Raw genomic sequence first — 14,247 nt, 5'->3', positions numbered from 1 at the left:
GCATCTGCAAAGTTCTGAAGAGTAAAAGTGTCATTTGATGTTTGACTTTATTATATTTGACTTTTTTTTTAAATTTGTCCACAAACATTTTAGTGCCACTGAGTGTTTACATATGAAGACATTAGGGCTGAGTTTAAAAAATGGATTAATCAAATTGAATTGATTTGACTTTTCATAGACCAATATCGATTCATAAAACCCTAAATCGCCCCTTTTAATATGTGTTTTACCCATAAATTCATGTGACTTCTCGCATCACGTGAGATCTCGTCACCAAGCGAGTGTAGCGTATCAAAACAACTGGCGGAAGACCTGAAATCAACAAGCTAGAAGACAAATTTATGTGATTTGATTTAAAAAAAGACAGCAGTGAATTAACTGAAACTTTGCAAATGTGAATGTCATGGGTTCACAGTGTGTTTGCCACTGTATTTACATAGCCAGCCTTGTTGTTGGAATTGATTTAAATTATTCATTATTGTTTTGATGAGGTCATGTTCAATAATGCATTCATGATTAATGTAACTCCAATGGTTTCAATTCTTAATGTAAATATTCATATTTTTACTAATACACCAAATTAGAGTGAGAAGTTTCTACTATTTGCAGCATATTTCTTCTGAGAATGTCTTCTATATAAAAGTCAAATTGGTACTGCATGAAATCATTAACAGAATCAAAAATCAATGAAAGTGAATCATGAATCGAATCAAATCGGGCGGGCCCTCGTGAATCGAATCAAATTGATTTGGTAAATCTGAATCGATGCCCAACCCTAGAGGACATGTTTTGATGGACCAGCATAGAAACAATTAAAAACAAATGATTGAAAATATCAATCATCATTAGCAATGCTTCATCGTAACCGCTGGTATGCTGTATTCCAACAAGTGTGACAACAGCAATAAGTACAACATAGTGCCGTAAAGTGGCTCGGTATGGGTGTTCGATGTCCCAAAACTTCTATGGTGGATAAAGTTCTCATTAGCACAGAGTTGTTGCAAGCGTATTTTGGGACGTAATGATCTGGCGATGAAACGTCGCTTGGCATCGCTTCCATTGTTGTTCTATTCCATGGTCCTGCAGCTGCAGGTATCAATCTATTAAGGCTAGCGGCGATCGGGCTAGTTCAAGCTAGCAACAAAAGGCTCTAAATAACTTTTTTTTCTTTGATGAGAAATTTTTCCAATCAATGACTTAAGTTGAGGAGCAAATGACTCATTTTGAGGAGCGACGATTTGATTCGATTCGCAAGGCTTTAACAGCCTTTGTGCAACTTCACTTAAGCAGCTAGCATTTTAGCATGCAACATAAAACAGTAGGTTCATGGCTGCGCGTTTATGAGCTTAGACCAGCTATCTAGGAATAAGACAAATATTAAGTAGTCTCAAGTTTTGGAACTGTAAAAGGCCCTAAAATGAAGACATCTCAAAAGGAAGCAGTTGAAATGGTAAACTATATTAAATGTTGATTAAAAAATAAATAAATTGGTACAACCATCCAGAATTCATGGCGGAAAGTGCAGCATGCAGGATAACTTTGAACAAAAAAGATGTTTTAAAAATTGTTTGTCCCTCTGTATGGTCGTCAACATTAATAAACATTTGTTTTTTTTCTTCTCTCCTCTTTTCTGACCGCCCGCAACCCCTCCACAATTCCTCACTACCACCACTACTACTACTACAACTACTACTACAGTTGAAGGACGGAGTAAGAGGGCCGAACTGACGTGGAAGAATAGGAACCCTCTGAAAAAAAGGAGAGCTTCTACCTCATTGTTATCCCCCTCCCCCCTTCCCTCCGCCTTCCCTATCCCACTCCCTTTCCTATACTCTTCCTTAGGATACACGTTTGTTACCTTTTGAACTTGCACTGCCATTAAGTTAAGATGGACCAGAAGATTCACGGGAGAACTGCAACGCCACCTCCCCTTCTCTCAGGTGCTCCTACCGGGGAGCGGGAGAAAGAAGGGGGAGTTGGAAAGAAAGATGATGAGGAGGAGAAGAAGAGGGACAAAGAGAAAGAGGCTTCCAGTGTATCTGATGGAACAGGAGCAGGTGGTCAAGCGGGCGGTGGTGACCAGTCCCAATTCTCCATCAAGGAGAGCAGCCTATCCGAGGGCAATGTCAAACTGAAGATTGGTCTTCAAGCAAAACGCATGAAAAAACCTCCTAAGATCTTGGAGAATTATGTATGCAGACCAGCCTTTAGGGCTACAATGAGGAATACAGGACGGGGAGGAGGTGGCGCTCGAGGAAATCGTGCAGGGAATACAAATGATGGGCCAGGTAGCCAGAGCCAGAATCCGTCTCTTGTCAGGGAAAAAGAGAAGGAGCAGAGTCCAAGTGTCAACAGACCAGCGGCGTTATCCTCATCAAACCCATCTTCTAAAGTCCCTACACCACCTCCGGCTGGACCTCCACCTACCGGCACAGCTGCCATGCCACCTTCTCAAGTGAATGGGAGTGCACCGGGAAAACGGGTAAGTGGAAACAAGGAGTTGCGGGGCTAAGTAAACAAGTAAGAGAAACATTTTACACTCTGGTGTATGCCTTCTGAACTGCTTGCACATTTATGTTGGCATATTTTTGCTCAAAGTAATAAGTGACTAGCTGGTAATAAGGGACTATATTTTAGATTTTTTTTTTTCCATGCTGCTGTTTTTATTGTCTGATTTGCAACAAATCACTGACCTCATACAATGCTTAGTTAGGAGTGTTGGTAATTACTGTGGCAGGAAACTTGTTCTTCAACTATCTTTACCAGTTAGGGGAAATGTACCAGTTCCACTCCCTTATACCACGTCGTCCCTTATTACCCCAGTACTGGTCAACAAGATCAGTTTCTCACTATTAGTGTACACATTCTAATATTGCTTGATATGGTGGCAAACTCATCTGGCATTCTTTGTGGATCTATGTTTACATTACGCTGTGTACGCATGCATATTTATCGTGCTGCTGATTACTTTGTTCTCCGCTTTTTCCGCACTTCTCTGAGAAGTCCCAGGATTAATTTGATCTTTGGCAGAACTAGGTCTGCCTCCACAATGCTACTGTAGTTGCTGGTTTCAACTTGTTTAGTGGTGGGGGTTCAACAAGGAAGAGTGGGTAGTTGCTCCTTTAAGTTTTGGTTGATACAGTAGCTCCTCAAGGGATTATTGTAATTAAGTATGGTATGACAAAAGTCGAATTAAACAAGTTCTGATACATCTCGCTTTGATTTAGTATTTAGAAACAAGTAGGCTGGCCATTAGTTTGAACGCATTTGGGAATTATGTTTATGTTGTCTAAATAATTATATGTGCACATTTTCACTTGGCTAAATTTAGTTTGATTCAGCAGACATTTAAAATAGTTTATATCACAGCGTGTATTTTTAATAGGGCCTTCATTGGGTTTTTGAGAGGCACAGTGTCTTTCATTAAGGATGCTGTTTTTCAACTGTCAAGGACGGATTGATATATTCAGTATTTTTTTATTCTAATGTGATTAGTAAAATGTGATTTTGGTGTTCAGATATGCCTGTTCAATACAGCATAGCTGGATATGGCACACTGTAACATTTCAAAGTTATTCCATCACATTTTCTTTTAATCCATAGCCTTTAAAATATTCACTATTTAAGATGATGTAGCATTAATTTCAGAGCTGGGTATTTCACTAAAATTTCCCAGTCTGTTTATCACCTTCTGCTTGCACCTGGCGTACACTTCCCATCCCTTCATCAGCCTTTTTGTCCGGCCGGTAGTAATCACCTATAGGCCGGTCCGCCTATCATTTTAAACGGGCTTCTGTTTGCGTTTCCGTCTATAAACTTCCACCAACTTCCACCCCACCCCCCATTGAAGCCTCATTATAAAAATAACCAATGATATAGATGAGAAAAAAATGGGCTTCCGTCTATGCTTACTCCGTTAATTTAAAAAAATTGACATTTTTTTGTCTTTTATCGCCTACAAAGTGGGCGTTCGTCCTAGGCGGACAGGCGCATCAATCCGTCAGATAGGCTGAATACCCAGTTCTGATTAATTTATTTTACTTTTGACCCCCACCCGGTTTCCTGTTACGGTGTTTGATTCAATTTTAAAAAATTGAACATGTGAGATTATGGCGTAAACATGCCTTTTCAAAGTCTGGTTTAAATTGATTGAATGCAATAGTTTGGTTTTCCTAGGTGCATGCAATGTGAAGACTGACCACACCGGCCTTTTGCCATCTATTTCGTCGCTGCCTCCCCTTGTTTCCCCATCCCCCACCCCGGTTTGACCTCTCTCTACTGCACTCCCTTCTTGTCCCCAATCTGACCCTCATAAGTGTTAGTGCCTTTATGCACCCTCTCCCCGCCTTTGTCCCCCTACTCTGCCAGTTGAAGTTGTGTTCAGCAGATTTGATGAATTCTGTCAAATTTGTCCGTAGAAAGCAACGCTTTATATCACTCAAAAACAGTGGCAAATTTCTATAGATTCCTTTATTATAAAATTTGTCAAAGACAATTTAATCATTATTTTATTTTTTATTTTTTTAAGGGTCCACCAAAGATGGATGGTCCGTCTGACACGAAGTCAGACACCAAAGCAGCTACTGCCACATCTGAACGGCCCCTGAATCTTCATCGCCCTCTTCAAGACAGCAAACTCCATCCTTCTGGGAAGAAAACACCAACTCTGCAACACAACTCTCGGTCATCAGCACCCTCTTCACCATTACCTGCATCTAAAGAACTTAGCTGTGAAGTCGTCAAACCACCACAATACACATACAGCAATGAAAGTCAAAGAGAAAAAGACAAGGCAGTTCAAAGCTGGGGAGCGCCTACAGTCACAGAAAAATTAGCTCAACTCATAGCCACTTGCCCGCCGTCAAAGACCGCAAAGCCTGTCAAACCTGCTAAGACTGACCCTGCTCCTTCCCACTCAAGCTCAGGTTTTATGACACCCACAGCCAAGCAGCGAGACAGGGCTATGGCCAATAGGAATACCTATTCAAGAATGGTTCACCTTTCTCCCCCCCTACCAGTGTCACGGCCACCTGGTCGGCCCTACGGTTCTAGGAACAAAGACATTGCTATGGAAAACTCACCCACCTTGACACCAACAAGGAAGGAAGAAACAGATGGGCCTGGGAAACCTAGTAGCAGCAGTATTAACATGAACAGCAGTAACAGCAGTAGTCGCAGCAGCAGTCCAGCACTCATATATGGCAATAATAGACTGCCTTCTCTGTCAAAGGACAGTAACAATGACAACATTAATAGTAGCATTCCTAAACAGTCTCGTCCTGTTCACTTCTCAGCCCATACCACAGGTCTGTCCACTTCTCCCCTTTCATCCTCTCCTACCACCACGGCTGAGCAGAGAACTTTGAGTCACATCGGCTCCCCTGCTGCCTCCCAAGCAGAACACGCTGCAGAGGCCCCAGTTTCTGCAGAAGAAAGCATTGCAAGTCTGAGACAACAAGGCAGCCCCAGAGATTTGAACAGTTTCTGTCCTCCAACAGGAACAGCAAAGCCTGAAGGGAAAGACAAAGGTGTTAATCACTCATTCCGAGTTGAGAGTGACAAGAGCTCAAGTCCATCCAAGCATAGTCCCAATAGGGATAGTAATCGTGGCGGTCGGACCAGCAGCCCTGCAGAACCTGTAAGGCCTAGGGCATCTTCTTCACCCGAGCCAGAAGGTGAAGACAGCCCTCAGACTCCTCTTCGAGATGATTCTCCTGATTCATCCATAGATTCTGCAACGGAGCAGGACAGTAAACCCCTTAAAAAACGTAGAGGAAGGAAACCACGCTGGGGCCGTGCTATGAACAAGGTACATCATCAAAGGGCAGACATCCACAGTCCCTTTGACCAGAACAAAACCGCCATGCATTTATCTTCCAGCCTGGAAATGTCATCTCCAATCAAGAGACCTGTGGGCAGACCTCCAAATCCAAATAAAATTAAACCAAATACTCTTCAACAAAGTTCAATGTCACGTCTGTTCACCTCGTCACCCCAGCCAAAAAAAAGGGGAAGGCCAAAGTCGAAGATGCCAAGGCTTGATGCCCCATCCCGAGGACGCCCCCATAATAAATTAGTCACATCTAAGGTTTATTCAACTTTTTTAAAATCCAAAGAAGAACAAGATCCTCCTGTGCTTCATCCAGAAGTTGACCTAAATCCCCCCAAACCTACCCCTCGAAAACGTGGACGCCCCAAGCGCCTCCCACCTACCTTACCTGAAGAGAGTCAGCCTCCCACATTGGCTCCTGAGGCGGGGGACGTTGGAGACAAACGGTATCACAGCAAAGGAAATGGGCAGCTGATCATGAAAACAATCATAGGCAAGATCAACAAGATGAAAAGTGTGAAACGTAAGCGTATTCTCAGTCAAATCCTGTTAGGACCAAGAAAAGAAGACCCCCCCAAAGTGTCTCCAAGTGCTGTTGTCGGCTCTGCGGAAACTGCAACTCATTCTTTGTCCTCTCTGGCTGCTTCTCTCGGGGGAAAACTTGGACCACAAATTAATGTTAGCAAAAAAGGCACAATATATATGGGTAAGAGGAGAGGGCGTAAACCAAAAACAGTTAACGTCACAGCTTCAACAGCACCACCAGAACCCTTCTTGTCCCCCAGCACTACTTCTCCTCTGCATCACCATCCATCTCAGCAACAGCACCAGCACCAGCACCAGCACCAGCATTCCTCCTCCGAAATCTTCCCTTCACCTTCTCTCTCACAGTCTAGTGGAGGCCATAGTCCCATCAGTGATGCCAGCTTTGTCGAGCCAGGCTCAGTGCACTTTGCGGGTCACTCTCACTATTCAAACAATAGTCATAGCACATTTGCTTTCCCTCCCCCGACTTTTTCAGCTCCAAATCTTCGCAGTCCAGTCCTTGGCTCCTCCTTAAATATGGCCACATCAACCTCCCAGAAAAAGTCGTCGTTCCGTGGTTACCACCACCACCACTATAGGCAGCACTACCACTATCACAAGCTTTCCCCTCCTCGGCCACTCCATCCCACCTCCCCAGCGCCCCTTAGTGAGCTGAAAGAAGCCACTCCATCTCCAGTAAGTGAGTCTCACAGTGAGGAGACTGTGCCTAGTGACAGTGGTATAGGAACAGACAACAACAGCACCTCTGACCGTGGCGAGAAAGCTGGAGGAGCAGGTGCTTTGGGTGGAATGGGGTTATCAGCCGGCCTAAGTAGTGGATTATTAATGCCTGGTGTTATTGGCTCGTCTATGGGTCCAGGTTTGGGTCTGAACGCTAGAGGCCGGCGACGCCACTCCACTGTACTTGTGGACCATCCCTCACCTTCTCCCTCACCACATATGGCAAGGTTATCACCTGATCCACGGAGACCTCACCCAGCAGCTCCTTCTACCTCCATTTTGGGTCACAAGGAAAAACATAAACATAAATGTAAACGCCGTAGCCATGGGTGCCCAGGCTATGAAAAGCTGAAGAGACAGAAAAGAAAACGCAAGAAGAAATACCTACAACTCCGCTCTCGGAGGATTGACCCCAACTTTCTTGCTGAACTGGATGAGATTATCATTAGGATGAGCGAAATTCGCATAGCGCATCGTACCACGGGGCACCGTCTTGGTGGTGGTGGTGGTGGAGGCATAGCAGCAGGAGCAAATAGAATGCCGGGAGTGGGCAACCGTGCCAGTGGCATAGGTGGTACCAGTGGCCCTCCACCTCATCATTACATTCACAGAGATCTCCTGCCCACGATCTTCAGGGTTAATTTTGGCAGCTTCTATTCCCATCCTGCATACTCTTGTGATCCACTGCACTACGTTCGTAAACCAGACATGAAAAAGAAACGGGGGCGGCCACCAAAACTCAGAGAGTCCATGTCAGAAGTTCCTTTTGTAGCAGGGCTTGGATTCCCACTCTCCAGTGGGGGCTTCTACCACCCCTCTTACAGTGTTCCCTATTCCTCCGGACCCCTCGGTTTGGGCTACTACAGGGGCTATCCTCCAGCTAGTGCTCTGTATCCTCACCCCCACCACCAGTCAGCCCACACAGCCTCATCTCACCACTCTCATCATTCACCAACCTTTCCCCCTCCTCCCCCCACATCTTACATGCATCATCACCACCCCTCTCATCTCCTGTTAAACCCTTCGAAATTCCACAAGAAAAAACACAAGCTGCTTCGGCAGGAGTACCTAGGAGGACGTACCCCTGTTCTTTATCCACCCATGTCCTCTGAGCTGTCTTTCAACTGGCACCACAAACACAAACATAGACACAAGCACAGAGAGCGATGTGCTGATGAGGGTAGAGAAGAAGAAGAAGAACCAGTGGGCGGATCTGTAAACCGTGGTGGGGCAGGGTTGTCTGATAGTGGAGCATCAGGGAAAGGAGAGAGAGTTGCTAGCTTGGGAATGGCAGACTCTTTGCAACGATGCCGCTTTGGCCGCAGCACCTCCGGCAACAGTGCTAGCAAGCAAGCGGGTGTCACTTTAGCCAATTCACCTTCTTCTTCATCATCGTCTTCTGCAGATAGGTACAAGCGCAAAGAAAGCTCAATATCCTGTCTAGGACCCTCCAGGCTAGCTCTGGGGAGCAGCTCCAAAAGCCAGCAGCCAACCGAGTCCTGGTTCAGGATGGGCTCCTCTGAGACGGACTACTCGAAGCTTTCACGTCGTCACGTGTTGCCCGGTCAGGGGCGCTTCTCAGATGGAAGGCCGGAAGAACTACCTGGTTGCTCCGACAGTGAGGACGAGGGACCTCTCACACCCACAGAAGACATGGAGCCAAGAGGACATGACTCTCCAAATCTTACAAATCTCTTTGCTTCTGCTCTCACCCGCACGAACTTGAGGCGGTGCAGGAACAGAATGAATGAGATGGCGCCAAAGAATACCAGCTTCTCCCGTATGGACCGGACATTAAGGAAAGACCGCCCATTATCAGCAGAGAGGAGAGAATTAGGTAAGTCAAATTTGCCGTACTGTATGTAATGTGACAGCATGAAAACCACAACCTGAAAAGACATTTCCAAAAAGCTATAAATCTGATTTGATTATTTTACAAAAAAAGGGCTTTTAAGTATACAGACCTGCAAATATTACAAAAAATAATGTTATTCTGTTAAAACAATTCATTGGCTAAGTCTGAATGTATTCATCATAATAGTCTGTACACAATAAATGGCATTATAAGCCTGTTCATTTTTAAAAAAGTTTTTATCTCATTTTCGAAAAAAGCTCATTTCTAAAGCCACTTTCACACAACATTCTTGTTAAGTTGGAGGTGTTACAGTAGAGGCCAGCGCCGACACCGAGAGGTCCGTCTTACCCCACCGAATTGAATCATGCCAGAAGCTGCGCATAACATTGTTACAATACATACATATATACATGACCATATTTGACCATATTTATAAATTCATATGGGTGAAATAGTTACATACCGTGTCGGGTATATTCAAATGATGAATTTGATCAAATTATTATCTTTGGTCTCCTTCACGCCGTCTTTCCACTGTCATTTGTTGCTATATTTTAGTGCGAGGTGCATTCGAATTCCTCGCGCAGCAGCCCTTGCGTTCTTGAAAAACAACTGCACAAGGGACTAATACAATTATTTATCTTCGTTCCTTGTATTACTGTTTAACCTCATTCCTTGTGTTGTTCGTTTCAAAGAACTTTGCTTCGCACTTTGTATTTTGTAATATTAATTTATTGTTTTGGCTTATTTATACTTTATTCTTTGTAAAATGTTATACCTTTATTTTTATTCCATTCTCTGGCTCATTTGTTTGAAATTGATTATGTTTTGTTAGTAGTCAAATCTTAATATACCATAAAATAATTGTTCAATTATTAGTTTTAAAATTATCCACCAAATTAACATATATTACCACAAACAACAGAACAAAATTCCAGAAAATTGGTACTGTTGAGTACCGGTATCGATTCCCAGGTACCAAGAATCGGAACCAAACCGAGAATGTGAAAGGTACCCATTACTAGTGGCCCATGTAGCTTGCCCCATAAAGTTATCGTATTTGGATATTTGATGTCACCAGTGGTGTATGGCTATATTTTGTTTCCGATGCGACATTGCATGATGGAAACATGAACTTCCAGAAATGAAAATGCTGTGAAAATGATGTCTTAGATTGCCAGTCTAAAAGCGGAAATACTGTACATTACTAATTTTGAGGGAACCGCACCAGAGAAATCTGTGACCCAAATTTGACATTGTTAAATGTTAATTAGCCCAAAATAGCTCTCATGCCAGCATTAGAATATTGCGGCTGTTGAGCTTTATAGGTTATTACACTGGTGGTATAACTTTAGAATAAATTTATATAACACTGATATAAGCATAGATGGGCACTTTACCTTTTTTTGCTGGTCCGTCCTCCATCCACGACCTTGGTAGCCTTCCGCCCTCGTCCATCTGTACTTATTCATAAAAATGATTGCCTTCCAACGCCGTCCGTCCTCGTCCTTTTAAAGCGCCTTACATTCCAACTGATTATATTAATTAAAGTACAATTGTCAAGAGGACAAAAATGCCATTCAAAATATCTGGTAGTAACATGCACACACTTCGGTGGTTCGACACATCTTTGCTGGTTAGGTGGACAAAGTTCAAAGAAATGGGTCCTGTGCACTGAAAACACACATTTGGGCTCCACATTTCCTCTTAGGTGCCTGTAATCGTGGCACAAAACGAACATAATGTAGCCTTTGCCGACAGCATGCAGAATGGTGAGGTTGGGGTTTGCTTCCTCATTTTTTTAACCAATATTATTTTGTTTTGAGCGCAATTTCTATTGATATTGATCACGTGTCGATCGCAATATTATATTGACGATGAATTATAGCCCAGTCCTAACAGACAGTCTCTGTCGACGAAATGTACTCATACAGTCAGTGACTGGGCAATCGATCATGCCAACGGCCTCTCAAAAGATCCATACTCTTCTTATTTTCACCCATATCCTCTTTTTTGTGGCCTTACACTTTTTCCTTGACAATCGCACCATGTCTTTGTGGTTCAATAGAAAAATAATACTGTCCAATATATTTTGTATATGTGTAGTCTCAAAACTTGACACAGGCTTGCAGTTTTTCTGTTGCAGCGACTTGGTAGATGCTCAGTGCTCACTTGCTTGGTGTGCGGCGGAATTAAAGTGCAAATGTATAAATTAAAATATGGTTTCCTTGTATAAACAAACGAGTTAACTTGCTATGCACTTATAAATTGCCAAAGTAGTGAACTGCCAATTTTGACAGAATAACAGACATGCTATTCATCTATACATTTCGACCTTTTTTGTTGTGTTTTTTAAAGTAATATTTACACATAGTAAACAAAGTTAAAGTAATTTACTTCTGATAAATTAATTTAATACACTAATTGGGTCAAACTAATTTAAATGTTGACGTTACATACTAGTACGTAATCTATACAATACTTCTAAATTACAGTAGGCCATATATAAACTGTATTACAATATAATGACGGATATAATATGTTTGCAAATTGCATTTGAAGCAATTTGAAACAAAAATGAACACAAAAAAATTGACTTCATAATATAGACTACACAAGAAATTTTACTTAAGTCACAGTAATAATGTTTAGCATGGTTTCTATTCTTGTGCTGGTAAAAGTAGTGTATATTTGCATAAGATATGTTATTTAAAATAAATCCTTCGTGCCCTTTGCAAAGTGGACTCTGTGCCCTAAACATTTGGAAGCCTTGTCCGGGCAATAGATTCTGTTATCTTTTTGTGTCTCTCCGATGTTGATGGGTGAGGGTTGCTGCGTACAGTGTTTCAACGACTGAGATTTGCGTTGCGGACGACGCCAAATCTAACTCGGTGTTTTCTTGCTTCGGTGTATCATAACATCATCGTAAACCAAACGATGGTTGAATACATTTGTTGTGTGGATGCAGAGAAAACTTGCACTTTATACGTCTTTGCTCGCCGGCTACCAGGGCGAACCCAAAATGTAACCAAATAAGCGATTTCACTTGCCTTGCTTCTTTACAAGTCGTTCCTGCGGCGGGTCTTGTGCCATTTTTAGGTCTGTTACTCTGTTGAAACGTTGAGTAGGAGCGTGTGCAGTGTGACTTGCGGGGTGCGGGCTGGCTGGCTAGCTAGCTAGCTAGCTACCTTAGAAAGGGCGGCACGGCGGAGTAACTCGTGTGCGCATGCCTCAAAACAACTCAAAATTAGTATTAATAATCGTTTTTTTACGACTATGCCAATTTTGTAATCGTGGAGTGTAATAATCGAAATTGTAATTGAATTTCGATTAATTGCTCAGCCCTAATCTGCAGCATTTCTGGCCTCACAAAAAGTTGTTCCTGGAGAGAAGTCTTTTTGAAAGACTGTAACATAATCTTTGCACACACTCCCTGACATTTGGTAGCGCTTAGTAGTGGTTATGGGCTTGGCAAAAGTACATAATGACTGCATTGAAAATGTGGATGACCACTGTTGATGGAGCATTTCTGCCAAGAGCCATCTTTCTGAAGGGGTGGAGTATTTTCTTTCCAAGCTATTTCTATCTTACAATGCTTTTCAATGACCATAATATGAAACACAGTCCAATTGTTTTGCATAACCAACACCAGAGTTCAGCTGCTGTTCTGATGATATATGTTATTGTTGTGATGAAGACAGGGCCTCAGTAATGGGTTGGCTTTATCATGCAGGCAGTGGTATGTATTTTTTAGTGTTGAGTATGTTTGCCTTGTGTGCGTGCATGCATTAGCAATTGGGATGTGGAGCTAAGGACGCTGTTGAGGCGGAATGGTGCTGTTTTAACTTCAAACCAAGACAGGGTAATCCTGGATTACAACTCAGGATTTGGGGTCATTTGGTGGTCAGGGAATGGACTAGGTGGTGGGTGGATGAGGCCTCAAAGAGTGGGAACGAAATGAGGAATGATTTGAATGAAAGATTTGAATTCCAAACTAAAAAGGGAAAGGTTCAACAAAATTAAAGAAACTGCGTGAAATAATGCACTTCTCACCATTATTACAATGTCCACATCATTGATTTAACAGATTCACACGTCAAGCTTTATTGGGTTATTTTTGAGATTACTGTTAAAATGAATTATTGGAAATACTGTATTCTCGGATTAAAAGTCGCTCCGGAGTTTCTGGGGGAAATGTGTTTTACAGAAAATGAGACCAAGAGCAGTAGAAAGGAGAGACTCTCCCCCAAAAACCCCGTTCTCTAATTGTGGGTGCATTCCGAAATACACTCAGAGCACGCACTGCTTCACTCTGTTTGGTTATTCAGAGTGCCCCTAAAAAGGAGTGTCGGAGCCCAGTTCTGAACGCAATACAGTACAAGGTAAATGAAGGGTTCGAGCACGAGCTGCTGATTGCTAATTGGGTGGTGTTAGGGTGTCAGAGTGAATTTCCGAATGCGCCCCATGCTGCCGACAGCAAACGAGTTCCGGTTGCAATCGAAACTTGCGCTTCTAACAATGGATTTTTTTTTTTTTTTTTTTTTTGCTTAAAATGATTTACCGTACTATAATCCCATGTTACATTGTGGCCAAAGGTAGAATCCTATTCGGTTATTGCGCCTTTTGCTGCTGTTAATAGTAAATATTGTCGTGGCCGCAAGCTAGCGGCTAACTGAAGTCACACATTCGTTTGCTGTGACAACTTCTCTTCTCCGTCGTCTTCTCCATCTTCTTCTTCTTCCGTTTCTTCTTCTACTTTCTTTAAGCGGTTGGCATGTACAAGTACTTTATTGCCACCTTCAAGCCCATACCGCACTGAGTGGCGCACATTTGCGGGTGTTTGCGAAGGTAGCGAATGTTGCGTCCTTGTCAGGGTTCGTTCAAGGTCGCAAACGCTCGCCAAACGATCACCGCACGTTCGTATGTACTTTTCTTGTCGAGAGGGAATTTTGGACATGTTGTTGGCGAACGTTTGGTGACCTCTAAAAAAAAAAAAGCTCTAAAAGACCAGGGATGCTGTTTTCAGGTAACGTATTTCAGGGCAAGATATATTGTATGACTTGTGTTCATCTCGGCTTTTCTCAATGTCTGAGGGTCTTGTTAAATTCTTCTGCATATGTCCATATGATGTAGTGATGGACATAATCTGTCGTACATACAAGTGTAGGCTGACATGAAGACAGAAAACTAACCCTGAACAACGTTTCAATCAACCTTTAGTTTTGTCACAAGTGTAACATAACTGGTCCTTACCGATTTTCTTTGTGGTTCAGTATGGTTTCTTGTTTTTCAGCTG

The 14,247-nt window shown here is 42.7% G+C and overlaps 1 protein-coding gene across 3 annotated transcripts in view; it reads left to right on the top strand.

Annotated features, from left to right (window-relative positions):
- Positions 1–14,247, top strand: part of ash1l (ash1 (absent, small, or homeotic)-like (Drosophila)) — a 37,820-nt gene that overhangs the window by 6,712 nt on the left and 16,861 nt on the right. For all 3 annotated transcript variants that reach the window (XM_086014305.1, XM_086014304.1, XM_086014306.1), the window contains exons 3-4: positions 1,699–2,482; positions 4,529–8,933. In XM_086014305.1, the coding sequence (XP_085870431.1) occupies positions 1,889–2,482; positions 4,529–8,933 (4,999 nt within the window). In that variant the 5' untranslated portion in view covers positions 1,699–1,888. The remainder of the gene's footprint in view (positions 1–1,698; positions 2,483–4,528; positions 8,934–14,247) is intronic.

The sequence above is a fragment of the Filicampus tigris genome, chromosome 18 (assembly GCF_054856515.1).
Source record: "Filicampus tigris isolate MCC_2025a chromosome 18, RoL_Ftig_1.0, whole genome shotgun sequence".
NCBI classification, from domain to species: domain Eukaryota; kingdom Metazoa; phylum Chordata; class Actinopteri; order Syngnathiformes; family Syngnathidae; genus Filicampus; species Filicampus tigris.
Note: the sequence above shows the minus strand (reverse complement) of the source record. Positions and strands in the feature narration are given on the sequence as shown.